At 36.3% G+C, this 27,293-nt stretch overlaps 1 protein-coding gene across 1 annotated transcript; it reads left to right on the top strand.

Annotated features, from left to right (window-relative positions):
• Window positions 1-1,565: 1,565 nt before the first annotated feature.
• Window positions 1,566-26,922, top strand: EPYC (epiphycan). Its single transcript, XM_009463919.2, has 7 exons — window positions 1,566-1,627; window positions 3,767-3,947; window positions 18,391-18,544; window positions 21,252-21,410; window positions 22,957-23,159; window positions 24,701-24,796; window positions 26,322-26,922. Exons 2-7 carry the CDS (start codon window positions 3,780-3,782, stop codon window positions 26,490-26,492), a joined length of 951 nt encoding a protein of 316 aa, XP_009462194.1. The 5' UTR covers window positions 1,566-1,627; window positions 3,767-3,779; the 3' UTR covers window positions 26,493-26,922.
• Window positions 26,923-27,293: the final 371 nt, after the last annotated feature.

Genomic DNA, 27,293 nt, shown 5'->3' with positions numbered 1-27,293 from the left:
ATAGCTATTTGCTTTGTTGCCAGGAAGGAGCATACATAGACATTGAAAGAAAGTAGATCACTAACTTAAGGAGTGAACTAAGGCCAAAGCTACTGACCTGAAGAAAAAGAATAGCAACAGGACACAGTAGTGTGGTGCTCGCACTGTACTTATTGCCCTGATTCTTCATGGAAGAAGCTGCTTTTACAATGGGAAGGGTCTGTGAATGAGGAAATTAAAAATATCTGATTTAATGATTCAAGGCTCCCATTTTCATAGAAGCAAATTATGCTGAACCTTCCTTAGAAAGAAGTCTGTCATCCAGGAGTGGCTGTAGTACTGTAAGGCACTGCAGACTTGACTCAATGGCCAAAACCACACATAATACCTAATGCCATTTGATATGTCCTACAATATCATACCCTCTACTTATCTGCTAACAAACAGAGCTGCTGCTCTTCTACCCTTTGACCTATCTATCTGCCAAACCCTTTCAAATGTCTTGGATTCCCTAGGCTGGCACTAGAAGACTGATGTTGGACATTCAAATTATTGAGAGCTGGCTTAAAATTCTTAGCATGCTTTCAGTGCCTCATACAAATCTGGCCTTCTAGGATGGCCTTCTTATTGGAAAAATTTTGATGTGAAAATTGTATAAAGCAAAGGGAATGAGGTTTGCTTAGCACATTAGAATCTTCTACATGAACCTTATATTCCTCCATAGATAAGGAATGGATTCTGCCTTTTCCTAACTGTTAGTATAGGACATTGACAATATTAGGAGGTGTATTTCATTGAAGAGTTGGAGGAATGATGAAGAAGTTCAGAGGAATGGTTGCATCTTGTGTAAAAAACTGGTAAATGTAAAAGCAAGCACAGAATTAAGTGATAATAAAAAAAATACCATCAATAATGAAAAGAGATAGCTTGACTTTTGTTGACATTGTAAAACCTATTTCTGGCATAATAAAGCACATGACACTACAGTGTATGCCTATCATTTCCAGCATAGTACAGCAGTTCATATCTACTAAGGAAGTGCTATTTCCCCTTCAGAGGGAAAACATACTGGAAAGAGTAGATCCTATGAGTATTGCCTCATAAGTACTTGCAGAAAAGTAAAGGAAAAAAAAAGTACCTCTAAATACATACCAGGTAATACCCACAGCAGATGGAAATTCATTAAACATTATCACATACAATGAGCCCCAAAATAGAAATGTTACATACAGGAAAAAAATATTCATGTGTAATCCAATTTGCTTAAGCCTTGATTTTGGATGTTGGAAAATATGAATTTGTAGATTATCAGGACACCCAAAAGATTGTTTCCAGAATGCAACTGTTATTGGTATATTGGTAGGAGCAATAAGAAATTTGAGGGGAAAGGGTAAAAAGCTGTGACATGAAATAAATGCCATTTGCTTACAATAAAACTTTGTTTGACCTTGCTAAAATTTGATTCAGCAAAATCAAACATAAAGGTGTTTGAAGTCCGAGAAACTCCCTGGGCTGAGGTCTCCAGTTGAGGCTAGAAGCTGTACCACCTCCCACAGCCCCAGAATGCCACTGCCATTGGTCAGGGTCTAATACCACTGGCTCTGCATTCTGAGTAACTCCATGCCATTTTAGAGATTGGAAGCTAAAGGTAAGTTTTGGTACTTCTCTCTTAGAACAGTTAATTGGATTTTTAATGCTGGAAATATTTGTATAGTATTTGTTTTATTTTATCATGCATAATACTGATTCAAAGGCTGCAGATTGAGGAGACTTTATTTTTCCCTGGATATGTCTTAGTTCCTTCCTGTGAGAGGAGTACATAATCTTCATCAAAATATTTGATGTTACAGCTACTGCAGATGCCAATATCATTACAGTGTGTTCCAATATATTACACATAAGGGAAGTACAGAGACATGCAAACTCTGCAAGTTAGTGCAGATACTATAGTCATAGGTAAATAATTTTTTTTCACAGAAATTACCATTATATTTGCTTGTTTTGTCGATATATATACAAAATGAAATACTTATCAAGCCCTATACTCCTTAAAAACCTTTTATTTCTAGGCAATGTGAAACAAAAACAATTTTGAATAATGATTAATTTTTTATTTAGGAATTGTTTATTCAGAGGAAAAATTACACCAGATATGTTAGTATTACATTTTGGGTTAATAGATAACATCCTTTATAGCTGAATCATTTGGGATAAATGACATGCAAAAGAAAAATAAGACTGAAACTAGTCCTGTCAAAAGCAGGCGGTAGAAAATATAAAGAAAAAAAAAAATCAAGCTCCAGTATACTTCAGTTTATTTCAGAGGTTGGTTGCATTTTTATTTTTTTTTAATTTCATTTCATTTTTTTGTAACGAAGCAGAATACCTTTAGTAATATTGGAAGCGAATACTGAAAGGTGCAATTCAACTAAGTCTTCTCAAATACAATCCCAAGTGACTCAAGCTTCTCCCAGCAGCAGCTGAAAAGTCTTTTTGAATAAAGCAAATAAGGGAAAAATGAACGCCTTGTGTTGCTGACCATCCCCAGAGGAATTTCATATCCTCATGCCTAAACCAGCTTCATAAAGTCCTCTTTTCATGAAGCTAAAATTCAGCTTGTTGCTCAGCACACACATTCAAAAAGATGTCTCATGCATTTCTTATACTTAATCTATTTCAAGTAGCTACAGTTTAAAAATGAAATTTTTAAGTGTGTGTATTATGGCACCACATCAGGAGTACAATTTATTAGACTTATGCACTACTCATTATCACTGTCTGTGTTTTTGGTGAAATTAGTGAGAGCTGTAGCTAAATCAAGATGTAAGTAAAGAATGCTGAATAGAGCCTTGTGTCAGGCATCTTATACAATAAGAGTGAATACATCAGTTTTACAAGGAATAGGGAATGCATAAACACTAATATTCAAGCCTAGCATGAATTTTCTATTTATTTTACTAAAATATGAAACTTTTAAATGAATGATAATTCTATTTTACAATTCTGTTCTCCAAGGAGAACAGGTGACTGTACTGTGCTACCATTTCTCACTACTTTAAAAATGATGTTGATTGAATAACGAAGGAATGCAGAGTACTGTCCCTTACAGGGATATGGAGGACACAGACTATTTTTTACATTGATCCCCAGATCATTGCAGAAGTGATGGTCCAAATATGACACACCATTCAGACAATTAAAATTATATTTTGGCAAAACAACTACTGGGTGAAAAGTGTTTTGATTTGCTCATGCAGAGACAACAAAGAAAGAGGTCCTAATGTTTTCTAATTTTTTTTTTTTTTATGGTGGAGGAGAAAGACAAAATTACATTGTTGTACATTTCAAAAGATTATTTTATTGTGATGGACAAAAATAATGTAATAATTTAGCTTTTGGCTAGCTTCACAAAACCCCTTTTCTAATGTTGCAGTGGAAATAGGTGAAGTTAGATGAAATGGGAAAAAGATGAATATATATCTTCCTTTCACCTTTTCAGGTACTTTCTCATTGAGGTCAGATTATTTTTATACCAATAAAACTGAATAGGTCTTTCCTAAATTATCTAAATATTAGTATGACCAAAGCAGTCTGCAGAAATTCTCAGATCCAGGGACTCTTCATGAAGCAAAACTGAATAAACCATTGAGTCATCATGAATAAATATGAGTTATCCATAAGAAATATTGTTGCCTACATATAAGTACTGTATTTGTGAGATTAAATTTTCATAGATTCCTTGCAAATACCAGATTATCCCCATTTTGACCATTTTCTTCTCTTTCAGAAAAGAAAGCAGAATGCAGACCTTTATAAATATTTTTCTGGGATTTTTTATCTTCGAGTCTGTTGGAGCTGCGCCTATCACTGATACCGTTATTTATGATTCTGAGTTCTATGACATACCGCTTGGAGAACTGCCTCACCCCTTTGTCTATGATGAAAATGAGCAGTCTGATCAATTAGAGGTAATCAGAACTTCATTTATTTTATCTTTCCAAAGTGCACAAATGCAGTGGCTACCGATGAGTTTTTCTTGGCCATGAAAACATTTAGCAGAGAAATCTACTCATGTGGTTGCTATTGCCTTTGGTTGATCAACAGTTTTCTGTACTAATAACACACCATAGTTCATTCACATTTTCCCCAATATACCAATGCGGCCAAAATATTTCCTGATTTTTTTTTTTTTTTGTGGTAATCTTTGAGAGCAGGTGAAAGCTACCATGCTTCCCTCAGCTCTCCTTGCATTGCCACAAATTCTGTTGGAGATTGTCCTTGTGATTTATCTGTCTGGATGAGGCACAGAGGAAGCTGAGATAGGGCATCCAGCATTCCCCATTAAGTGAGGTTGTAAAATGCTGTTTCCTGAGGTCATTTCTTATAGTAATAGATATGTTCAATATAAATATTTCAGGCTATAAATGCTAGTGGTTTCTATTTCTGTTAGGAAAGTGGGCAGAAGGAAGTAAAAAAGAAAAGGGAAAGCACTTGAATTGAAAAACAGGAAAGTAAGAAAGATTACTGAATAAAAACGTTGAAATTCTGTTATAGTATGAAATAGCAAGATGTGTTGCCTGTACAAGCAAGGGACTCTTTGTTGACTTAAATGCCTCCTTCCCCCTCTATGTTCCTGTATTTCTCTACATTAATTTTAATCTCACTCTGCTGCTTAGACATGGCCACAACTTTCCTGAAGGTGATACATGCACTGTAGGATTCAGCATTAAGTGCAATAGGAGTTGAGTGAAAAATATAACATTTAAATAATAATTTAAATATATAATATTTTAAATGATATTTTAGTACTTTTTGGTATAACAGTACATAATTCATGAAATTATGTTCCTTTGAGTGATTCACAATTGCAGAAGGAGGGATAGGAACTAGTCTTTCATCAAGGTGAGATCAAAATTGGATAGCAGCCTTGAAATCAAAGGACAGAGGCAATTTAAGAATAAATATACCCCCAAACTGGAGAACTGAAGAAATAAAAATCATCTCAAAGTTTGCACTAAGATCAGAACCTTACAGTTTGGAGGAAATAAATTTTCTCATCTAAGAAGGACTGAGAAGAACTTTGCTCTAATGAAATTACTTTGCCTTTGGCCTGCTTCCCTGTGCCATGCAGAATCAAAGCTCTTTACATACCCATGCACTTGAGCTTTCTTCCCAGATAAAGTCATCCCCACTTTTAGCCACTGAATACTTGTGCTCTCTCTATTTCACACTGACTAATAAGTCACAGTTCCTGTCTGTCTCTGCTTTTAAAAATTAAGCCTTTATCAGTCCTACAGAAATGGCTTCTTTCCCAGAAATGGAAGAGGCTATTTTGTATATGCCTCACCACAGAGATTTTCTCATTTAAACAACAGATTTTTTAGTAATTCATTGAATGGTAGGTGGGACTCTCCTGTGCTGTGCTCAATCTGTGAGGTCCTATGATGCTGAAGCATGGAGCGGCCCCTTTCCAAGTTTCTGAGTAAAGGATAGAGACAAGGCAAGGCTCCTGTCGTTCTTTTCCAGCTGAAAGGATACGCAGGATGATCAATATTGCACCCCACAAGAAATGATACAACAGGTCCTCTCACAAGTTGCTTTCTTTAGGGAAGCATGGAATAGGCAGAGTCCAAAAAGTCTTTTCATTTTGTCTTGTAAACTTCTTTTCCAGAGGAGGATTGTCTCCCATTACTGAGCTCTTCAGACAGCCTTCTTAAAATTCATCAAGCGAAGGTCATCCATCATAGCAGTTGGAAGGAATGTTACTTTGCATATGGATGAACCTCCCTGAGAGAGCCTTTTTTTCTAGATGTTTAGCCAAAATCTTTTTGCTTACATTCCTCTTACCATGTACCACCCAAAAGAAACCCAAGCATTCACAATTCCCCTAAACCCAGGAGAGCTCAGAGTGATTAGTGCTGTAGAAATCAAGCAGCTTTTATAGACACGCATGTCAGTCTTGCACATTATCTTTTAGACACTGAATATTATTGATGTCACTCAAGTTTTAAACAGAATACATTTGATTTCTTGATCGTGGTTATGACTTTCTTTGCTCCCTTTTATTGTAAAGATGTGAACTACACAAGTGGCTGTATATGTAAAACCCAGTATTTTTGCAAGGTCACGGGTTAGTTTTTATTATGCATAGCTTAAATGATGAGCAATACCACAGAGACCCAGACAAACAGCAGGCCTTCATTAGATCTAGCATGTGTACAGTAACTCTTTAGGGCCTGATTTAAGGCCTGGATTTCCTTTTAGAGAACTCTGAATCATGTCTTTAGCCTTCTGAAATAGTGGAGAAAAAACAAAATAGTATTTTCTGTTGTTGCTGACTTCAATTCAAGATTTTAGAATTCAGTTATTTGCAAATATAAATCATTCTGTTTAACACATTTGTAGACTCATTGGAGAAATGAAAACTTCCAAGGTTGTGTGCCCAACTGGTTTTGAGCAGGTCCCAGAGACTGACTTGGACTTCAGATGCATTCAGTGTGTTGCTCCTGTTGATTTTGGGAATTAGGTACCTGTGCATCTTAAGGAATTACACTAAAGCGCCTATGTCAGTATGCCCTTTCCAGAATGTTATCCATTGTGTACTGTAGTCACTCATTCAATGTGTAACCACCAAAATGAGGAAAGACCTAGAGGTAAAGGTAATTATGGAGGGATTCCTTCTACTCATTCTATCTGGCTAAAATTAGGCATTGTATCCCAAGACCATCCTCCAAGACAAGTAAGAATCATTCTCCTGGGATATCTATTGTGGTGGGCTGACCTGGGCAGGTTGCCAGGTGTCCATCAAGCCACCTTCTCACTCCACCTACTCAGAGGGACAGAGGGGGAAATAAAGATTAAAAACTCGTGAGTTGAGATAAAGGCAGTTTAATGAAGGAAAGCAACGATTGTGCGCAGAATAAAAGCAAAACGAAAAGATTTATTCTCTACTTCCCATCAGCCGGTGATGTCCAAACACTTCCTGGGAAGTAGGGCCCCAGTACACGTAGCAGTTGCTTTGGAAGACAAACGCCTTAATAACAAAGCCTGCCCTCCCCCAGCCTCCTTTCTCTTAGATTTTATGGCTGAGCATGATGCCATATGGTATGAAATATCCCTTTGGTCAGGTTGGGTCGGCTGTCCTAGCTATGTCCCCTCCCACCCTCTTCCCCACCCCCAGCTAACCAGCTTGAGGTGAGGAGGAGGATTGGAGAAACAGCCTTGATGCTGTGCGAGCACTGTTCAGCAGTAGCCAAAACATTGGCGTGTTATCAACACTGTTCTAGCTACAAAGTACAGCACTATGAGGGCTGCTATGGGGAAAGCTAACTTGCTCCCAGCCAGACCCAGTACCCCTATCTTCCTCAAATAACTTTAGATAGACCCTAAGCACCCGTCTCAGGGTTAGCACCAAAATTTCAGCTTAATAAAGTTAAAAAAAGTGACTGAGTCCAAGTTCATGACTTCTTTTCTAGTTCTCATACTCTGGAAGTATTTTTCCTTGTGAAGTATGTATGCCAAAAATGAAGTGTATGCGTGTATATACACACACATTTCACTGGCTTGCAAAAATCTTTCCGAGAACATTTTATCTGGATAAGAGCTGTTGATATTTTTCCACTTGAAATCTGTCTATTTTTCTCCTAGATTGTAGAGTAACTTTAAGGTTTGGAAAAATTACTTAACAATGGAAATCAGAGGTTATCTAGCATTGCCTGCTAACGTCAGAAGATCTGTTTCATTTCTTGCACTCTTTTCATTGTATTCAATACGTGTACATGGAACACTTTTTTTAATGCAAAGCTTTTGCATGCGGAAAATACTTGTAGCTGTGAATTACTTGGGAGAATTGTATTGAATCCTCAACGCTATGCATTGTCATGTATTAGATGGGTCAAATTTGTGCTATAAAATCTGTGGTTTCCAAGTTCCCAGGTTAGTGAGACATGGAAGACCTAGCTCAAGCTTTTCATCCAAAGGGAAATTGTTACTGAAAAAACTCAATCAATATATCACTCAGAAATAAAACGTGTATAGAGACTTTAGAGAGAACAATATCAACTCTTTCACAGATAATGGTATAAAAAGGCAATGTAAAAGAAAAACCTATTATCAAGGAAGAAATTCCAAGGCCCTAAAGGAGAAAGAGACTGCAAAGGAATGTCACTGTAAGGTAGTGTACAAGATTTGTGTCGGATTTATCTTCTGAAACTGACAGTTACAACACTATAAACATGAGCTGCTGTATCACCCCTTTTCTTCACTGTAAGTTCCATTACTATTTTCAATGAATAATTATATCACAATAGGGTCCAGAGGCCCCAGTCAAGATTTGGTCTACATTGTCCCAACTGCTCTGCAAACATATACAAAGACGGATTTCCTTCTTTAAAATGGATACAATAAAACCAGACTGTCAGAGGCATTCTTGTGTAAGCTTCTTCCTGGTAAAACAGAAGGCTCAGAGTTTTTCCCCCTTTGAAACTAAAACTTTGTTTGGATAGTGTGTGAGAAAAACAAATTGTGGAGAAAGATTCCTATATACATCAGCTACTGATTTCTAATAAAACCATATTGCAAACTTTTGATTACAATGCCTGTTAAACATAACCAGTCCATTTTCCTTCAAGTAGGAAAAGCTAAGTTAGAAAAATAAGAAGTGAAAATACAGGGGTATCAGAAAAATATTTTCATCAATAAAATAGGCTATCAGTGAGGCTGAGAAGCAAGGGAGTTATCCTAGCACTGAATAAACAGCAAAACAAGGGAGCTGAATATATGTTGGTCTGGGTCTGTGTATACAAAAGAGGTGAGCTGGAAAGTACAATCCACAAAATAATCAGAAACAAGCACTGTGAAAGCCTAATATTTGATCCCACACTAGCTTGTTGAATTTGAATCAAACTGATAATAGAATATTCAGGTGCCTACACAAAGCTCAGAACTTGAGTCATACACACACATTCACTTATATGTACGTGTGCATACACACAAAGCATCTCTGCTGCTACCTTAACACACACGAAGATGGATCTTACTTGTGCAAGAACTCCCTCTTACCATTCTGCACAGTTAAGAGAAGCTTACACTGCTGTTTCTACCTTTGTAGCAGGTATCTGATTAAAAAAGATTTCAAGACAGATATGCAATGACTTTTCAGAACATGTCGTATACACTTTTAAAAAACTTATAAATCAGTACAAGTAATATAGAAGTCAGATAACTACATAGTTGATAAGATAGATAATTAAATTTACCATTTGAAGCTTTATCCCCAAATAGGAAATTTTCTACTTTTTCAGAAAGGCTTTGACTACAGCTCTTACATTCATAACTGTTACTGTTCATAACTGATTCCATATGCTTCCATACAGATGTGTTCACAAAAGGTGAACATTTCTGTGAGTAAAAGTAGTCATGAAATACCTGAGTGATGTTTCAACTGTTTTGTCATATAGCAAAAGCAAATAGCAGAAATACCACAAGATGAAGAGGAAGGATTTGAAATAGCGTGTTAGTGCCTAAGTTCTAGTACAACAATCCAAGAAGAGCTTGTCTCACCCACTTAGCTACATAAAATGTTATAAAGACTAAGTGTACTGGCTAAGATATTCTTAGGCACCTAAAACTCTGATACTGGGCGTGCCATTAGTTACCACTACCTTAGCTGAACAGAGTAACTACATCCTTTTTCTTGTCTCAGACTAGGTAAGATTCTCGAAGTAGTTGTCCTGGTCTGAAAACACCTAAATTGGCCCAGCAAGGGCTCATTGCTTAAAAGTAACTATCACAATGTTTGAAATTCCCATGAGAGAGGTGGCAGCTGAAACTCCACAGTGAGATTACATAGACTTTTTACAGTAGATGGTTGCTACCTCAATTCCCCTGGTCACTTAAACCTTTCTTTTTCCCAGACTTCCAGTTTTGTGGTTTCTTCCAGAAAGAAGTAGTGTGCATCATCCCTACTGACGTGGGGTATGAAACAAGGATACAGATATTTTAGAAAATTACCCCAAATTCCTAAATTGTACCCATGGCTATATATTTTTTCTGAACACTGTTAAGCTAAATAACGTGTGCATTTCTATCCCATTTAAAAATCATTTAAGATAAGAATCATTTTAAAGCCAATCAAAACAGAATCCAGAGCACGGTTTGGTACACAGCTCAGAGGGGGGAGTGTTGTGGTTCTGCTCCAAGTCTGCTCTGAGTCATTTCTGTCTTTGTTCTTGTTTAGTGATTGTCTAATGCATGGGACATTAATATTCCTTTGAAAAGGTCCCAGGTCTCAGTTCCTTTCATATCAGGCTACATAATCATGTTTCCTTTGGCTTGTTCTCCTTCTCCTGCCATGAGTTTTGCCTCTTTGGATGTATTCTGGCTTTGTTTCAACATCTCATCCAAACTTGCCTCTGGCCCCCGTTTGGTGGTTAGGATGTCTACTGGAACAGAGGTTTTTGGAGTGCCAGCCTCCTCAGGCTAGTAACTTACATCTCAGATCTCTTGCTTCTTGGATGAATGGAGAACCAGCACCTTTGTTTTCATCTGAACTGAAACAGAGTAAAACAGGTTTGCGAATATAGCAGATGAGTTCTTTGAATTACTTAGGTGCATGAATGCCTCATTCCCTACACAAATAGCTTTAAGTGTGAGATAGATAGCTCAATAAATTCTTTGGAACATGCATAACTGTAAAGCCCTATTGCAATTTCTGCCAGAATCCTTAGCTGCACAATATGTATCAGGCACCTGAGTTAGCTAAGTAAAACTTCACTGAATTTCTTTCCCTAGATTCCTCAATGCAACCTAGTATCTTGTTAGATGCTTAAAGACTTGGTGGACTGTCCACTAGTATCAGCATAGTTATTGTTTTTAATGACTTGTACCATTTTTTTTTGTTTCGTTTAAAGTAAAACAATAGTATAGAAATGGTACTGCAGTAATTATATATATTTCATAGCAGCACAGTCCCTATTGTAACATCACAGAATTCTGGGGATTGAAAATTTACTTTGAATGTTACTTCTCAAGAGTGGTTTTGGCTCTGATTTTCTTTACAGGAGATTTAAGCTTGAATCAGCTTCCAATTTCTGCTTTTCAACTTCCACTCCTGATTTAGCTCTTTTTAATAGAAGGGGAAATAGCTGTGGATAAAATAGCTGCAGCTATTGATCCTGGATGTAGAGCTTAGACCATATGCTCAAGAAAAAGTAGGAAATACAAAAAATCAATGTGCATAAAAAACGTTCTATCATTATTATTCCTTTTTCGATATTGGTGTTCCTTATTTTTAGAGTTGTGTAGCAATGCCTATTGTTATGATGCAGAATGTCCCTCCCAGTGGCAGGAAATGCATCACACCCATGCCCCTGTCCTCAGCACTTTCTTCCTTGCACCATATTCATATACTGGACCTGTCACTAAATCTTAACTGATCTTACACTGACAAGGCATTTCTATATAGCACAACAGTCCACACTGAGAAGACAAACCTAAACTATTAGAAACTTCTCTAGTTCTGGAGATATAGCAGCTTGAGAGCACTACGTCTGTTCACTGCAGGCTACATGCATGTACTGGATTGTATCAAATCAGATGAAATGTCTTTGTGCTATAAGCTGTAGAAATGAGAGGAAGAGCAGATCTGACACCAGACTTTGGCCTTGCAGTCTGGTAAAAAATAAGGTTGCCTCTGTATGGTCTCCTTTACAGTCAAAGGAAGATGGACAGGCACCTCAGGAAGTTGATTCACAACCTATGTGTGTTGAAACACCCTCAGGAAGTGACTCCTCCTCCACTGTCTCCAGCCGGATTGTAAGGAGACTAAGCTACTAAATAGGACACTTAAACTCCATGTCTGAAGTTAAGCGGAGTGAGTCTAGTCCCTTTTGTTCATGTTTCTAACACTTTTTGGTTGTAGTTCAGATTCAAAGAAATCACAGTGCATTTAGGAAAAGCCAGGCTGGTGAACTGGGCAAAAGCATGTTCAGCTCCAGCAGTGCCTGGTCTGCCTGGACTGCATGAGGAAATATGCTTGTGACCCTGAACCCTCCTTTACAGTGACCTCTGGAAGTCCAGCTGATGCAGGTCCTTACCACAGGTCTGAGGGCTGACAAAGTTTCTGGTAGATACTCTGGTCATCTGAGTGATCTCCAACTTGGTTTGTCTGGCTGTGTATGTCTACTTTGTGGCTTGGATCAGCAGAAGCTCCTGTGGAAATCTTCATTAAATAGCTGGGACTAGTTTTCAGTCCTTTTGTGCTTTATAATAGTGCAAAGAGCCCTGTTCTGGTTTCTAAAAATGGCATGTTTCTCTTTGAAATTTTATATCTTGCAAAACTTCAGCACTGTTCCAAAGAAACATCTGCTGTAGGCTAACTTAGATATTACATAGCCCTCAATGCAGAATGTTAGAAATAAAATCTGTAATTTCAAATACAGTGCTGGAATGAGACTTTGACTTCATTTGTACTTATGGAAATCCAGATTAGCTCCATTTATATAGACTTCCTTCATTCTCAGACAACAGAATTAGTAAGTAAAATCTCTGTAGCAATGCTGTGCAGCATAAATGTTTTTACTCAGCTAAAATCAGACATGACACAAATACACTTGCTTTTGAGACAAGAAGCTTTTAGATATTCTGTGGTCACGATGCTAAAGAGACTACTTCTCTTTCTAAGACTAATTATAAGAACCTCAAAGTCTACCTAAATTTTCCAAGGCAGAAGCCACAGATATTAATTTGTAGAGAACTGCATTAACAAATCTAGAGCTCTGTAACTTAAATATTAAGGTTGATCTGACTGAAGTATGAAAGGAAATTTATGTGTGTATGTGTATGTAAGACACAGCAGAAACAACAAAATAACTTAAAAAACCTAGAAGGCTTAAAGGGTTAAAAGCATGGCCTGTATTGATAATGAAGGACACTGTACCCAACCGCACCACTTCCAGAACACTGTTCCCAGTAGCAAAATGGAGGAATGTCTTGTTTATGCCAAAATCAAAGGTCCTGCACCCTGATAACATCACAGCACAGATGACTTCTCGGTGAAGACCCTTCATCCTACCACCAGCAGACAGGAAATAAGGTTGTAGAATAAAATATATACCATTCCTTTCTGTGTTGGCCATTGTGAAATTACATTCCCAATGATGCAAAGGAGGCAATGGGGAGCAACCTGGTGTAAGATTCATGGATGCTGGAGTATCCAAGACTCTGAGGGAAAACGACTGCCCCATAACAGCCAGTGAATCCTAAAGGAGATAAAAACCTGTTCAAAGATTAGTTTTCAATGCTTGCCAAGAAGAACCCCAGAGGCACTATAAGGAGTCAATAGCTTCTGTCCCTTGTCTTCTGTGTTGAATACAGGTGATCCTGGCCAGACCACTCAGGCATACACTTTTAGGTACGTGGGAGTATGTGGGTGTAAATGGGCAAGTGATTAAAATCTGAGAGAATGAGTGTGAGTAGGTAAAATCAGTTTACTGAGAAATTTTGTAAACAAATATCACCTTCCCCTTCCCCATCATCTCATTGAGTTTTATTACACTAATTTCTCCACACAACTTATTTATGTAGCTCTGTACAAGAAAATGAAAATTTATCTGAGCTGTGTAATTTGCAATCTAAGTAGTTATTGCATTAACATGCAATAGCTCACAGATCTATTTAGTTTTGAGATAGAACAACAGAAGAAAAGAAGACCTTAAATGCAAAATTAAAGAACAAACAAATACGAGCCCCATTTGGAAAGAAAAACAAACCAAAAACCTCTACCATAATTAGACATTTTCTTGTAAGCCTTTGGTAGTTTCAGAACAGCTGTGGGGGAAACTAGTTCCTTTTGATGGGTCAGTGTGTGGTACAACTGTCCCTTACAGTTTATAATGTTTCTTTTTAAGTTCTGCACTTTTGTTTAAGTATATTTTTTGCAGTAAAAGAAGCACTGAAACAGGACACACTTCAGATTCTCCTGTAGATTTAAATTTATTACATGTAATATATCAACTTTGATCCTAAAAGACGTAGACATAAAACAACAAACAAAACATCTGTCACTGGAATTACACCACCTTAGAAGAAAAATGTGGCAACTGATGACTTTCAGCCTTGCAATTTACCTCTTTAAATCTGTTTATTTTCTGTATTTTATTGCTTTGCATATATTATGTGGGTCCGTAATCCTCATATAGGTTACTGTTGTCTACGTTTCTATTCTGTTCCATCCCTACTGACTCCTAGCCCACAGATACTCTTTAATCTTTTTTTTTTTCACAGCTCAGCCTCTTGAGCCGTTTCTAATCCTAAAAAACTTTTCATTTGTCTCGCCTCCTTTTCAGCCAATGGTGAGAGATAGATACCTAAAGAGCCCATCCTAAAAGAAGCATCTGTGGTCAGTGGCTAGAGCTGCTTTTCATAAGTTTCGTGTTGTTCTCTGGTGACTGTGAAAGGATGCTAGCACAGACTGAATGCCTAGCCTAGGGATGACTGAAGTTGCAAGTTGACTTTTACCAATTGTGTTTTGTTGCTCATTGATATGTTCAGACTTCTGTTCTCTTGACTTTTGTACCTGAAAGTGCCTCTCAACTGGTCATCCACATTAAGCAGTTTCATTTGTAAATATAGTCACACTGAATAAATATAGGAGGGGCAAAAATAGATACTCCATGCAATCTTAGGAAAGATATCATTCTCCTTTGGCATGTTCTGTGGCTAATATTCTGCACTGGTATTCTCTGAATCTCTTGATTGATTGCAAAGACAGGGTAGGGTAACTATTAACCACATAGCCAGATAGCTAAAGATAGGTGATGTGATTCCCTTTCAGTGTTTTCTTACGCCGTGTATTAAATCTGGCTTGGAAGGCTGATTATGATTTGAAGACTTGCAACTATTGGCAAAGTTAAACATGCTTTATTGTATTTCTCTACAATATTCTTCCTGCTTTGTGATTTTTCATAAAGAATTTTAATTAGAGTAGCAAAGGAAATACAACCCACCCCCCCAAAAAAACCTATGGAGAATAATATCATTAAGTGATATAGAATCATTTCTGTTTCAATTTTTTAGTAAAGTGCATGTTGCCAAAAATAAACAAACATCTGGAAGACGAAGGATCATTCTGTACAGTATATAGTCCAAGAAACATCTTTGTCTTGTTACAAGCTTGCGTGATTTATCAAACATGTAAAAGATAGAAAGCTGCATGGATCAGATGACCAATAATGGGAAACAGACTTTTACCTTTAGGTTACTGGTTCAAGTCCAACCTATGTACAGCAAGCAAATAGTGCTCGTGCTGTGGGTCTGGTATGTAATACGCATGTATCAGTGAACTCCTACTCTGTTACCAGTGTAAAAATGGCAACATCATTAAATTCACTATAATAATTGGTATTTTTTATGACAGTCACAGCTGGTGCAGCAGACTGGATAGATAATGCTAACTGCTTGGAACAGTTTCTTTAGAACCCAGATTTAGCACATTGGCAAGGGAACTATGTGGAGGCTTTCAGCTGTCCATCTCCAAAACTAGATAACATCCTGTAATAAGAGAGATGACAGTCTAGAAACAGAATTCCTAGAAGTTAATACCTCTGCTTTGGTATCCAACAGCTACAGTGATTAATCAGCTAAGAACAGTTGAGAAAGCATAAAGCAAATCACAAAACTCAAGCTAGTAAGTTCCATAATGTATGCCCTCAAATATTCAGAGAAGCAGCAGTCAGTGTAAATGACCCAAATCCCATGACAAGTGAAAGGAACATTATCTTAGGTTTGAAGCCTATTTACAAACCATATCTTGAAAATGCTCTTCTCCAGAACATTATTTTCAGTAGAACTGCCACAAAAGATGCATACAAAGCCGTTAATAGGTCTCAAAATCTCCCAATTATGTTCCAAAGTTCAGGACAGGTACTCTTATCTGATTTCCACAAAACTGGTGAAGAAACATACAGCATGTGCAAGCACTTTAGTGCAGGTCAATAAAAGTCTGGAATGCGTCTCTCCCTCTAGGCTTCCTCCATTCGGAGAACATCTGTCCCATTTCCTTTGTTCCCAAAGTCTTCTTTTGATTTGTCCCCAAGTCCATTCCTGGTTAAGCTGTCTTACTGTCAGTGCTGCAGATGGGAACATTGTGTATTTGTCTGCACAAAGCAACAAGGTACATCCTTACTCCTACTTACACCAACAGGTTACTCAGTCATAGTTCAGCTGAAGTTCATTTTGGTCACTTGATCACCCTGCCTTCTGCAAAGTTATGATCTTAGTAACTGAGCATTTTTATCCATAAACCCTACTTAGTAATAGGGTATTGGAATACAGCTAAAGAATATACAGAAAACCTGAAGTGTGCTCAGTCAAATCTCAGTCTGTGAGGTTCAGAGTGCTTCCCAGTTTTTCATTGCTTCCATATTCTTTGTCTTCAGTGAAACTAATTGATGTAAAATGTTTGAACGTATGGCCACTATACAATTTAAACCAAATTAGTTCTGTGCAAAAAGCAGATTTTAGATGGTTAATTAGATGTTCTCAGGAAGTCCAGGATCACAGTGTTTAATACTGCTAGTAATGCTATATAGCTACACTGCAAGATCCAGAGAGTGTGTTATGAAGTGTAAAGTGTTTTCTTACAAAATTGTGGCAAATATATATACACATATGAATGTACATGAATATTTCACATAAATATATTTAAAATCTATCCTATCCAGGAATATTAAGACAAAAATAACTCTACTTGCTGAATATTATATAGTTAAGCTAAGAGATTCAAATTGGGATCCAAATACAGCAAAAGCTTTGCTCATGCTTGGACCCAGATCTCGGGTGTGTTAGCTCCTTTAACTTGTATAGTTTACATAGAAAGCCTAATTTAAAAAATCCTAACCACTTGTCCAGTCTGGACACAATCTACTTTTACCTGTCTTTTACAATTAGAATTTATGTGCACTAGTGTGAGTGATTTCAACAACCGGTTCTCCATGGAGACAGCAAAGCCAGCCAGTAGCTGGGGGATGATCTCAAAAAAGATGTTTGGTCAGGTGAAAAACTCAGGATTCAATATTTTTTTGGTGGTGGTGTGCTAGAATGCTGCAGTCAAGGAAAATCTTTATTAAAGCACAATTTTAGGCTTCAGTGTCTTTACACTTGGGATAAAGGTACTGTGACAAAATTCCTGGTTTTGGTCATGGCTTAGATATATGCTAAGGAGTGTTAACGTCAGCACAAGGGTGCAGCACCCACAGGGGTGGATGTATTACCTAACTTTTAAACAGTACCTCAGATGTGCAAAGCCCTATAAGGACACTAATTCATTGTCTGGGATTTAAAAAATAAAAAGTACATTTTCAAAGGAGGCCCTGGTCAGACAATATTATTACACATGGGGAAATCAAGATACAGTGGTAAAGTAGCTTCCAAAGGTCACACAATTAGAGTAGATTCTCAGTGTCTGTGTGATTACAGTAAACCACTCTGCCTTTTTGCAAACATAGACCCATCTGCAACAAGCCTGGCAAGTCTGCAATGCTCTTTTTATGAGGGGTGATACGATGCAAGAAAATTGCTACATCTTCATTTTTATCCTGAAGTTGTCATATAGCAACGCAACAGAATGCATCTTTAGAATTAAAGTTAATACAATAAATTTTACTCGTTTGACTAATCATGTTAAGCAGAGAAGAAAAAATAAGGTTTTTAGTTCCATGAAGGGTCTGCCAAATTCTATAGGATTTTCCTAAATCAAGATTTTATCTAACAGTTTTTATTTATATTCTTAATTTTTCATACTACATAATACAGCCACTGATGAATGAAGCTAACCAGACCCTTCTGGTGTTCAGATTAAAAAAAAAAAATTTACAAAAATACTGTCAACGTAGTAGCAATGTATGTGAATTTAGACTTCAGAATTCTCAGATAATAGATAATAAGATTTTGAAAGCATGTTAGTGTTCTTAAAACAGAGCCTGCATGGCTACATTGGATTTGGATTTATGCTGGTACAATTTACAATTTTATGGTCAAATGACTTGCATCTTTTGATGCTTCACAGCAAATTTTCATTTGTAACACAGAATATATCAATTTTTGTCACAAATCTAACTTTAAATAAATGTGGAAAAAGCATTTTGTTAGTACATGTTCTCACTAATGAAGTATATGCATGTGTGCATACAACAAAACATTTAAAACACTGAGCTAAAAAGTGAATAAGTTGGAGTTTCATGAATTGCTTACACATCACCAGAATTCATTATAGCTGCCAGATAAAATGCAGCTCAAGCACTAAACCTCAGAACATATACGACCTCTAGTGGGAGAATATGAATAACTGGAAGAGAAACAGCTGGCAGTGGAAGTAAACAGTAACATTTCCTGTTCCCTCTTAATTTTCCCTAGACAGAGATTGGGACAGCACTACCTTCTATAATTCAAGAGAGTTATTCTTCTGCACCATTGACAGAAGAACTTGAGGAGGAAGCATCAACACCAAAATTAATTGATGGGTCTTCAGCACAGGGGTCTGGGGTTCTTGGACCCCAAACTCAAGACGGTTAGTAGGAACAAGAAATGAGGTTTGCATGTGTAGCTTTGCTTTTGAGTGAGCCCACTTTGCTTGCTTATAAATGTTTACCTCTCTTACTGAAGAGGAGGTATGTAATTTCTGTACCTCTCTTACTGAAGAGAGGTATAACACGCCTATCTTGAATGCTCTGAAGTCAGACGGGTGCCTAGTCAAAATGTTTCCATACTATTTCACTATGAAAATAACTGTGTGCCAACAAAGATTTTTTTTCCAAGTAAAATGTTACTTAACACTTAAACACAACTTAAAAATTTGCTAATGGCTGGCAAATATTACCAGTACTTTTTTATTGGCTTAGATTTCAATATCATTACCAACTATCTTTATTTTATAATGATTTGTTACATAGTTTTTGTAAATGTGTTCATACAAAATATAATTAAAATGTTGAAGAATTCTTGACCATGAAAACTAGAAACTGTGAAACTTAAGGAAAGGGAGCTATTTAGAAATTTTGGGTGAAGCTGATTTTCTGTTCTTCTGACTAGCTATGGTGAAATAAGAACTTTCTACATCTCACAGGAGAATTAAAATTGTAAAACACAATCTGTCCCTCTCCCACACAAACAGTGATGCTAATAACTGGCATTTGTTAGCTGCTACTCTAAACTCTTGTAGTTGAAGCTCACTAGAGTTATCCACTATTGTGATGGGTTTTTGTGTTTTATGGTGATCAACATACAACAACAGGAAAATCCTACTTTTTACTATGCCTAACACTATAACTGAGTGCCACAGAAGACAAATGAAATGGGGAAAAAAAAAACCCCAAACGAGTTCATGCTTCCAAAATTGTGTGTTCAGTGAAGAGAAATTAATCATTCCTAGTCATGTTTTTATACATATTCCTAGTGAGCTTTGGCCAGGCAAAAAAAATACACTGATGTCAAACCAAACAAAAATGGAAATGAGAATTCCCCAGGACAGTCCTGAAAAAAACCCACAATTTTCTTCAATTTTGAAAGCTGCAGGATGTTACAAAACATTTCACGTAAGTATTATATATTATGAATTCTGTATCTGTCAACATTTTTGAGCACTGAATGCAAATCAACTAGCGCATCAACTAAAGATATGCATGGGAGGCTCAAAGCTGTAACATATCAAATCAGACTTTTTTTCTGTCTTTATTTATTTCAGCAACATATTTTCCTGTCAGATGTTGCTGCTGTTCTTGGCTTGGTACTGGATAGAAGACTGTAAGGCTCAGGAACATCAAGCCAAGTTCATTTTTCTTGTTGATATCTTTTTGAATCCTTCCCATGCCTCTGTCCTTTTTCAGTCTACACCAGCCATAGGTGACAAATACCACTCCTCCAAGATGAAAAACAGGACAGAAGGGAAAACTCTCTTCCTGCACTATGTTGCAATATTTTGAAAAAATATCAGCCATCTCAACTCTACATTCATTTAGGACTAGATTTGCTGGAATGGTTCAAGGTGTGACAATTTATTTTTTCCCTGTGTCAGGCTTGTTCCCTGTAGCTAATTTAAACTGTCCTGTGGAGGAAGGGAAAGTATAAAAACAGTCTTATCTCTCCAGAAATGTTATTCCTGGATGCCCAAGTAGAGATTCTCAAATAAGACAGTACTCTGATCACTGAATCTTACCTGAAAAGACACCACATATATAGTCCACTCTTCAGTTAGTTACTGCTGCCTGTTTGTAACTGACACAGATTAAGACAACAAATCTTCCGTCTTCTCCATGATCTGGAGAAAAAACTCATTTGCAAGAAAAACATTTTCATACTCATTAATTATGCTACTATTCTATAAAGTAACCAGAACAATGAGTCGTCTGCTACAAGGAGGAGGAAAACATGAAACAGAAAAGTATTTCTATGGGATTAAAAGATGAGAAACAGATATGCTGATTTATACCCATAATCAAAGAAAAGATGTATCAAAAATTCAACACACATAGCAACTAACAACTTTTCCTACTAAAAATGACATTCAGACAAACCGGTCAGTGTCACAATTCTAACCAAATTTGAACAGTATCATTAAAAGAAACTTCTGAATTCATGCAGTTTTATGACTGAGGTGAAATAGCTTAATTGTTCATTTTCATGAACTTCTGGTGATCACCAAATGTTTTCTTAACACAGTTTACAAGTTACCTTAACTCAGACTGACATAGAAATTTTTCATGATGCTGAATTTCTGAATCAGAAAATATAATTAAACAACATGCAAAGAAAATTGAGGTTCTTCTCCATAGATCTGTAGAAAAATATTAATTTCCTTACAAATTATTCAGAAGTACTGTTTACAGAACCAAACGTGGGAAATCACAACAAGTTTCAGTCATCAGCTGTTATTCCTCCATCTAGATGGAAGGGCACATTTTCCAGCATAGGGGGAAATTGATCTTTGGTTGGCTGCTGTCACCTAATATTCTATTGTTATAGTCTGAGAAACATTGTATCAGAACAAGCTAAATGACCTTCTAATAGGCATAGGCAGAAAAAAAATTAGTTTCAAGCAGAATTTAATCACTTTCTTGTTGCAATTATATGATGTGGTGATCAAAACAGAACGGGAATGAACTTTATCATCAGCAAAATCTTATTATCTGCTTAGGTGAGCATTTTATTATAGTAATTTACAAATCATTTTTGTACTTTTTTTTTTGTAACAAACTGTTTTCTTTTAAATTGTTTGATAGGTCTTCCCACTTGCCTTTTGTGTACATGCCTAGGGACCACAGTCTACTGTGATGATCATGAGCTTGATGCTGTTCCACCATTGCCTAAGAAAACCACATATTTCTACTCACGCTACAACAGAATCAGGAAGATCAACAGAAATGACTTTGCTAACTTAAGTATGGATAGTACTGTTGTTGCAATTATCTTTAATTTCTATTATTTCTGGCTCATACTAATCTAAGACGTAGTGATGCATTTTATGTAATGTTTGATGACAGTAGGATTATACACATAAATGCACCTATGGAAAAGTGGTTTGCTACTTTTGAATGTAAAGGTCAGTACTTCAAATGCAGATTCTCTGTCAAATTTTTGAATTATTAGAAATAACAACGTTCATCTATCTTTTTGCTGTTACTTGTAATCAGCTTTAGAAAGGCAGAAAAAAACCCAAACCTCATGGAACATTTGTAGCATATTAGAACGTACTGTTTTCCTGAACAAGACAAGTTCTCAGGTAGACATACTTTCAAGTATTTGCAAAGTATCTGTGTGAAAGGAATTTTACCTTTAAATTTTACCTTTAAAGTATATGTTCATTGGTTTACTCCAGAATTATCTAGGAAAATCTTCAATAAATGAAAACTCCTAATCCAAAACCATTTGTGGCCTAAAACTGGCCAAAACTGGTGATTTATAGAGCTTATATTTTCACATTTCCTACTTGAGATTCTTAAAGATACCTGATTTTTCAGGAAGTATTAAGCCTACCCTGTTTAGGGACTGCTATACTCTCACCAGCCTGAGTATCAAGCCACATTCTTTGTTTTTTGGTTTAGACCTAACTTTGTGTAACTAATGCTAATTGATTTCATGATGAGAAGTGTGGACTCAGTACCAAAAAAGGCTACAACAATAATTCAGGGGAATGCAACGATCCTTTACAAAAGAAAACTATAAGAGTTTGGTTTGCTCAAACCAAGATGAAGGTTGGGAAGGAACACAACTGGTATATAAAAAAACCAAGGGGAATAAATACTAAGAAGAGTAAAAATGTATTGAGGCCAAAATATACTTCTAACATAAGAAAAAAATAATAAATAAAATAAAATAAAATAAAATAACCATGAAAAACATTCTGGGTGGAAAACAGAAGTAAGTTACAGAATAATGCATTTAAAATTAATGCATATTAATGCACTGATATTTAGACATTGTTCTCTTTTGCGAAAAATAAGTTTAATTTTCTTTTTTTTGATTGGAAAAAGTGTTTGAGTGTATTTTAGAAACAAGTCAATATATCAAATTTCTTACATATGGGAAAATGTTGAAAATAAAAAAAACGTGGAACAAGGTGGTAGAGAATATGTTTATTTCCCTTTAAATGTTATTTTTCCAAAAGATAACCTTTTAAAAGATTCCCAGAACACACAGAAATTTTAAAACTATTAATTTAAAAATCTTTCACTGAAAGATGTATGAAGAATGACACAAGCAATTTTAAACAGGATGAGAAGGAGATGTTGGTCCCCTTTCTTAGGAGAACTGTTCAAATAGAGATTATTGCATTAGAGAGAGAGAGAGCTGCCACATAGTGGGTCTCGAATGGACCTGATTTAAGACACTTCACCTGTAATTAAAATAACCCATTTGCCTTTTTCTTTTTTAAAACTTTCAGGAAATACATTCTTACATGCTTGTTGTATCTTATTTCTCTGCCAGACAATTTAAAGAGGATTGATTTGACTGCAAACTTTATATCAGAGATCCATGAAGATGCCTTCCGGAGATTGCCCCAACTTGAGGAGCTGGTGCTGCGTGACAATAGGATAAGGCAACTCCCCAAGTTACCATCTACCTTAACATTCATCGATGTTAGTAAGAACAGGCTTGGTCACAGAGGTATACGTAACGAGGCATTTAAAGTAAGTCTGGGTTTGATGTGAAAAATCTTTTCTTCCTCTCTCCAAAGGATGTGGTAGCAGCCTAAATGTCCTTCTACAGTAGTAAAACCGTGCAGATTATAGGCACCACTACTGGGCTGGCTGCTGGGTAATCTATAAAGATGGAGCAAGATGTATAAGCACTATTAGCTGGACATGAAAACCCTTTTTATTCTTTACAAAGATCCACACAAGACATGCGATGCCACACTATGTTTGTATCTATGAACCAACTACCCACATGACTAGCAAGACTCCAGGAAGCTGTTTGATGTTCCCTTGCAAGTAGGCAAGAGGGAAGGGCAAAGCTATGGATGCCACTGCTTCAAACTTACTCTGCCATGTATCTACATGGGAACATGCTAGAGTATTCATTAAATGTATATACTTTCTTTCCATACTTTCTATACTTCTTCCTTTCCAAAAGCAGGGAAATCAGAACCTCTGAGTGATCATCCTTCCTCGAGAATTTTGGTGGGGAGAAGCAGCCATGTGCTGCTCCTAATTACATGTGAAATCTGAAGTCATTATAGAATATAGGCTAGCTTCATATGTTAGACCTGGTTCATGTGACCTATTCAATTGCATCGAAGAAGGTAGTTGTAACCAGCCATCTCTGAATTCTTCCTTTGGAAGACAGGCTCTTAATGAAGCAACCAACAGCAGTTACTGAATCAGATATTTTCTCCTAGCCCAACGTAAGGCAGGTGTTGGCAATAGGAATGATGGGCAAAAATCAGTCCCCCAAATCAAGACTCTGGCCTAGCACTCTTTTCTTCTGCACTCTCCTGATTTTAGCCATGAAGGAGTCAGCCTTTATCTCCCATATTTGCCAAGAACCCTCACCCTGATATCTCAGAGTTCTGTCAGTAGGAATTAAACTAGGACACTGCACTCAAAGTAGTTAGGTACCATGATAACTTTTGTGTGTAAAAAGGGGGCAAAATGAGAGTATTCTACCGAGCCTTATAGACCTAGCCAAGTTTATATCTTATTATTGTTATAATTACCAGATGAAGCTGCTTCTTCCACTAAGTCAAGGGAGAAAATGATTTACTTTTTCAAATGGAATGAGAAATTTATTTTTAGCTCAGGCATTTCTTATGCAGTTATAATTTGCTTCAACACTAATACACTTCTACAAAATTGAGTAAGCTTGTCACAAAAGCAAGAAAACAGACAGAATAGGAAGCCTTTCTGCATAATGACTGGGAGTGGCAGTATTTTTGCTTTAGAACAACATCATTGAAATAATCTCTAATTATTAAGTATCTAGACATTTCAAAGATGTTTTTTCCTTCATTTTAATCCAAACATCTAATCTTTAAAAGCAACAATTCTCAGCCTGTGCAAATGGAAGTTCATGACTGTCTTTGAATTTCTGCCTTTTCAACCATATCATGCTGAAACAAAATGTGTTAGTATCCAGTGGTGCTCATTGCAGTGATAGTTTTCAAACTTACTTGCTAGAGATTTTCAAAAATGTCTATCATTTTCCCCTGCCTTTTTCCTTCATCCTCTAGGATCTGCATGAACTGCAGCATCTTTACATCACTGACAATAACTTGGATCATATTCCATTGCCGCTTCCTGAAAACCTCCAAGCTCTTCATCTCCAGGTAGGCTACAAAAGTAATGGCTCTATATATCATGTTGAAATAGCAAGTAAAACTGGAAAGGGTAACTATTGTCTTGGTTTGTTTCTTCTGTTTATGCAGAAGTGTACTTAGTTGACTAAACAAACTATTGGAAACATACAATTAACTAGTGAATGCAATATTTGAAAGAAGTTTAGCTCAGCTAAGCATTAATTATTGGAATTTGTAATACAGTATTTTTCAAACATAAAATTCTAGATTTATTGTTAGTACAGATTAAAGTTACGTTCACAGCTGTCAAGAGCAATGTTAGTCTGAGAGACTTCAAAGACAGAAATCCCTCACACTGCTCATACAAATCTTCGAACAGGAATACTTTTAGGTACCCAAACAGAGTTGCTTTACATATTGGATGTATCTATACTCAGAGCATTTCATTCTCTTAATAAAACAAATTCCCAGTTGCTAACATTTTTTCAGCCAAACTTTTCCATTTGACTCTGTTGGAACATCCTATCCATCATCTTTCTGTAATCCTTTTTTTTGTATTTGCTTTTACCTAAATCTTTGTTTCTGAATTTTTCCTTTTAACCTTTTCCATCTCTGCTTCTTTCCCTTTATCTCCTCCTGTACCAATGCCCAGTTTTGATTATCAGAAGGTGCTTTTATTTATTACATAATGCAGCAAAAAAACTTGGAATAAATAACCTGATGTACCATACATAATGTTTCAATAAATAAATCTATAGAAATACTCTGCCTGCTAGCTGACTATTTTTTTCACCTGCGCATGCCTGTAAATTAAATATACAGTGCTATGTGCTACAGACCAAAGCTAGTGAGCTGGACTTTTTCCACACCAATTTCTGACTAGCAAAGGAATGGAGAAGGGAAGAATTTTCAGACAGCTCTCATTTTACGAGATGACCTTTTTAGTCTCATGTTCCAGACAATATTGTATTCTAGCAATTCATTGTTCAAAATGGTTCACTTCAAGAACAAAAGCTCAGTGAAGATAAGGTATATAAGAGGAATTTAAATCAAAGGAATAAAGCCTAAAGAATTCAATTTTCCCTGTATGTATACAGATGTGGGTTAAGCTAATATGAGAGGGCCTGGGGGAAAGAAATTTGTCACAGATCAAATTGCAGATTTGTGGATTTGCAGGTTGAGGCTTATCAAGCTGTCAGGATGATAATTACGGTTCTATGATTTTTGGACTGGCCTATGATGGTTCCAATTTGCATTAATAAGGCTCTTCAATACGATCCTGGAAATGAAAATTCTCTGTAATTCTACCAGCCCCCTCCTGCAAAGCCTGTCTCTGCTACATGGTTTGAGTTACTCAGTTTTGAAGCTTTGCACTGGCCAAGAAATTTTCCCCCGATTGGAAGATTTCTCTGTTGATGACTTGCAGCCACAATCTGGTCCCTTGGGTTCAATCAAGTATATCTCTATGCACTGAAAATACATCCATAAATTGTTCTTCAAAGAATAAAAAATTACTTTCAGGCAACTATTCTGATACCCTTTTTTTTTTTTTTAGAACAACAATATTCAAGAGATACACGAAGACACCTTCTGCAAAATGAAAGATTTTACTTATGTGCGTAGGGCTCTTGAAGACATCAGACTGGATGGTAATCCCATCAACCTGAGTAAAACACCTTATGCATACATGTGTCTACCCCGTTTGCCAGTTGGTAACCTCATCTAAGCTTTGACAGATGCCAATACTGTCATACGCTATAAGAATCTTTAAAAACAAATTATTAACTCACTGTTACACTAAGCAAGATGCATTTTTTCAAATCTCGTTAATTTGGGAAATATTTCTATTAATAATGAAATTGATTACTGAGATACAAAGAATACTATGAAATGCTAAAAGAAAACTCCATTTTCTACCCATCTGTAAGTTGTATAGCAATATCAAGAAAAATATTTTACTACAAAAACTGTACTGAAGGCAATAAAAGATCAATGTAAATGCAAAATTTTATGCTGAATTATTCAGATCTAATGTACGAATTCTCAAGTTAAATAATTTTATAAGTTAACATCTAACTATAACATAGTAAATAAAAACATAAAAATAAAATGTGTGTACACAATTGAATAGGTATTCCCTTTTCATTTAATTAAATATTTTTATTTCAGAGGCACATCCATTTTTCTACTTCTTTCCTTAAAGGTCCATTCATTTTGGAAAAGTACTAGCAATATTTCAGAAAAACATATTTTCTTTAGCAAACAGTCTTTCCTTGAATCAATAATGAAATATAGAGTTTAAACTTGTAGCAGATTACCCCCAAAAAGTACATAAACTATGTATTTATACCTTTGCAGTAAAAATTGGTCTTTGTAATGCTGATGGGGCCCAAAGCTGTCTTTTGTATCTTTGATAAACTTGCCTGACATTATTTGGCTAATACAAATCTCATGTAAAATAGCCTATTTGAGAAATACTGAACTTTATTCTGCATAGGAAGTGGAAAAAACACCCCTTGAGATATTT

The sequence above is a fragment of the Nipponia nippon genome, unplaced genomic scaffold (genome assembly GCF_047370975.1).
Source record: "Nipponia nippon isolate SJK-2023a ecotype South Korea unplaced genomic scaffold, ASM4737097v1 scaffold_3, whole genome shotgun sequence".
Classification (NCBI taxonomy): domain Eukaryota; kingdom Metazoa; phylum Chordata; class Aves; order Pelecaniformes; family Threskiornithidae; genus Nipponia; species Nipponia nippon.
The sequence above is the reverse complement of the archived record's forward strand: the minus strand, read 5'-3'. Positions and strand labels throughout refer to the sequence as shown.

What these genes read in the sequence shown, in the direction of transcription:
- EPYC (XM_009463919.2), top strand. Translation starts at nt 3,780, where the DNA reads ATGCAGACCTTTATAAATATTTTTCTGGGATTTTTTATCTTCGAGTCT. An exon ending in AGCAGTCTGATCAATTAGAG is followed by an intron (nt 3,948 to 18,390) that starts GTAATCAGAACT and finishes AATTTTCCCTAG; the next exon opens with ACAGAGATTGGGACAGCACT. An exon ending in TACGTAACGAGGCATTTAAA is followed by an intron (nt 23,160 to 24,700) that starts GTAAGTCTGGGT and finishes TTCATCCTCTAG; the next exon opens with GATCTGCATGAACTGCAGCA.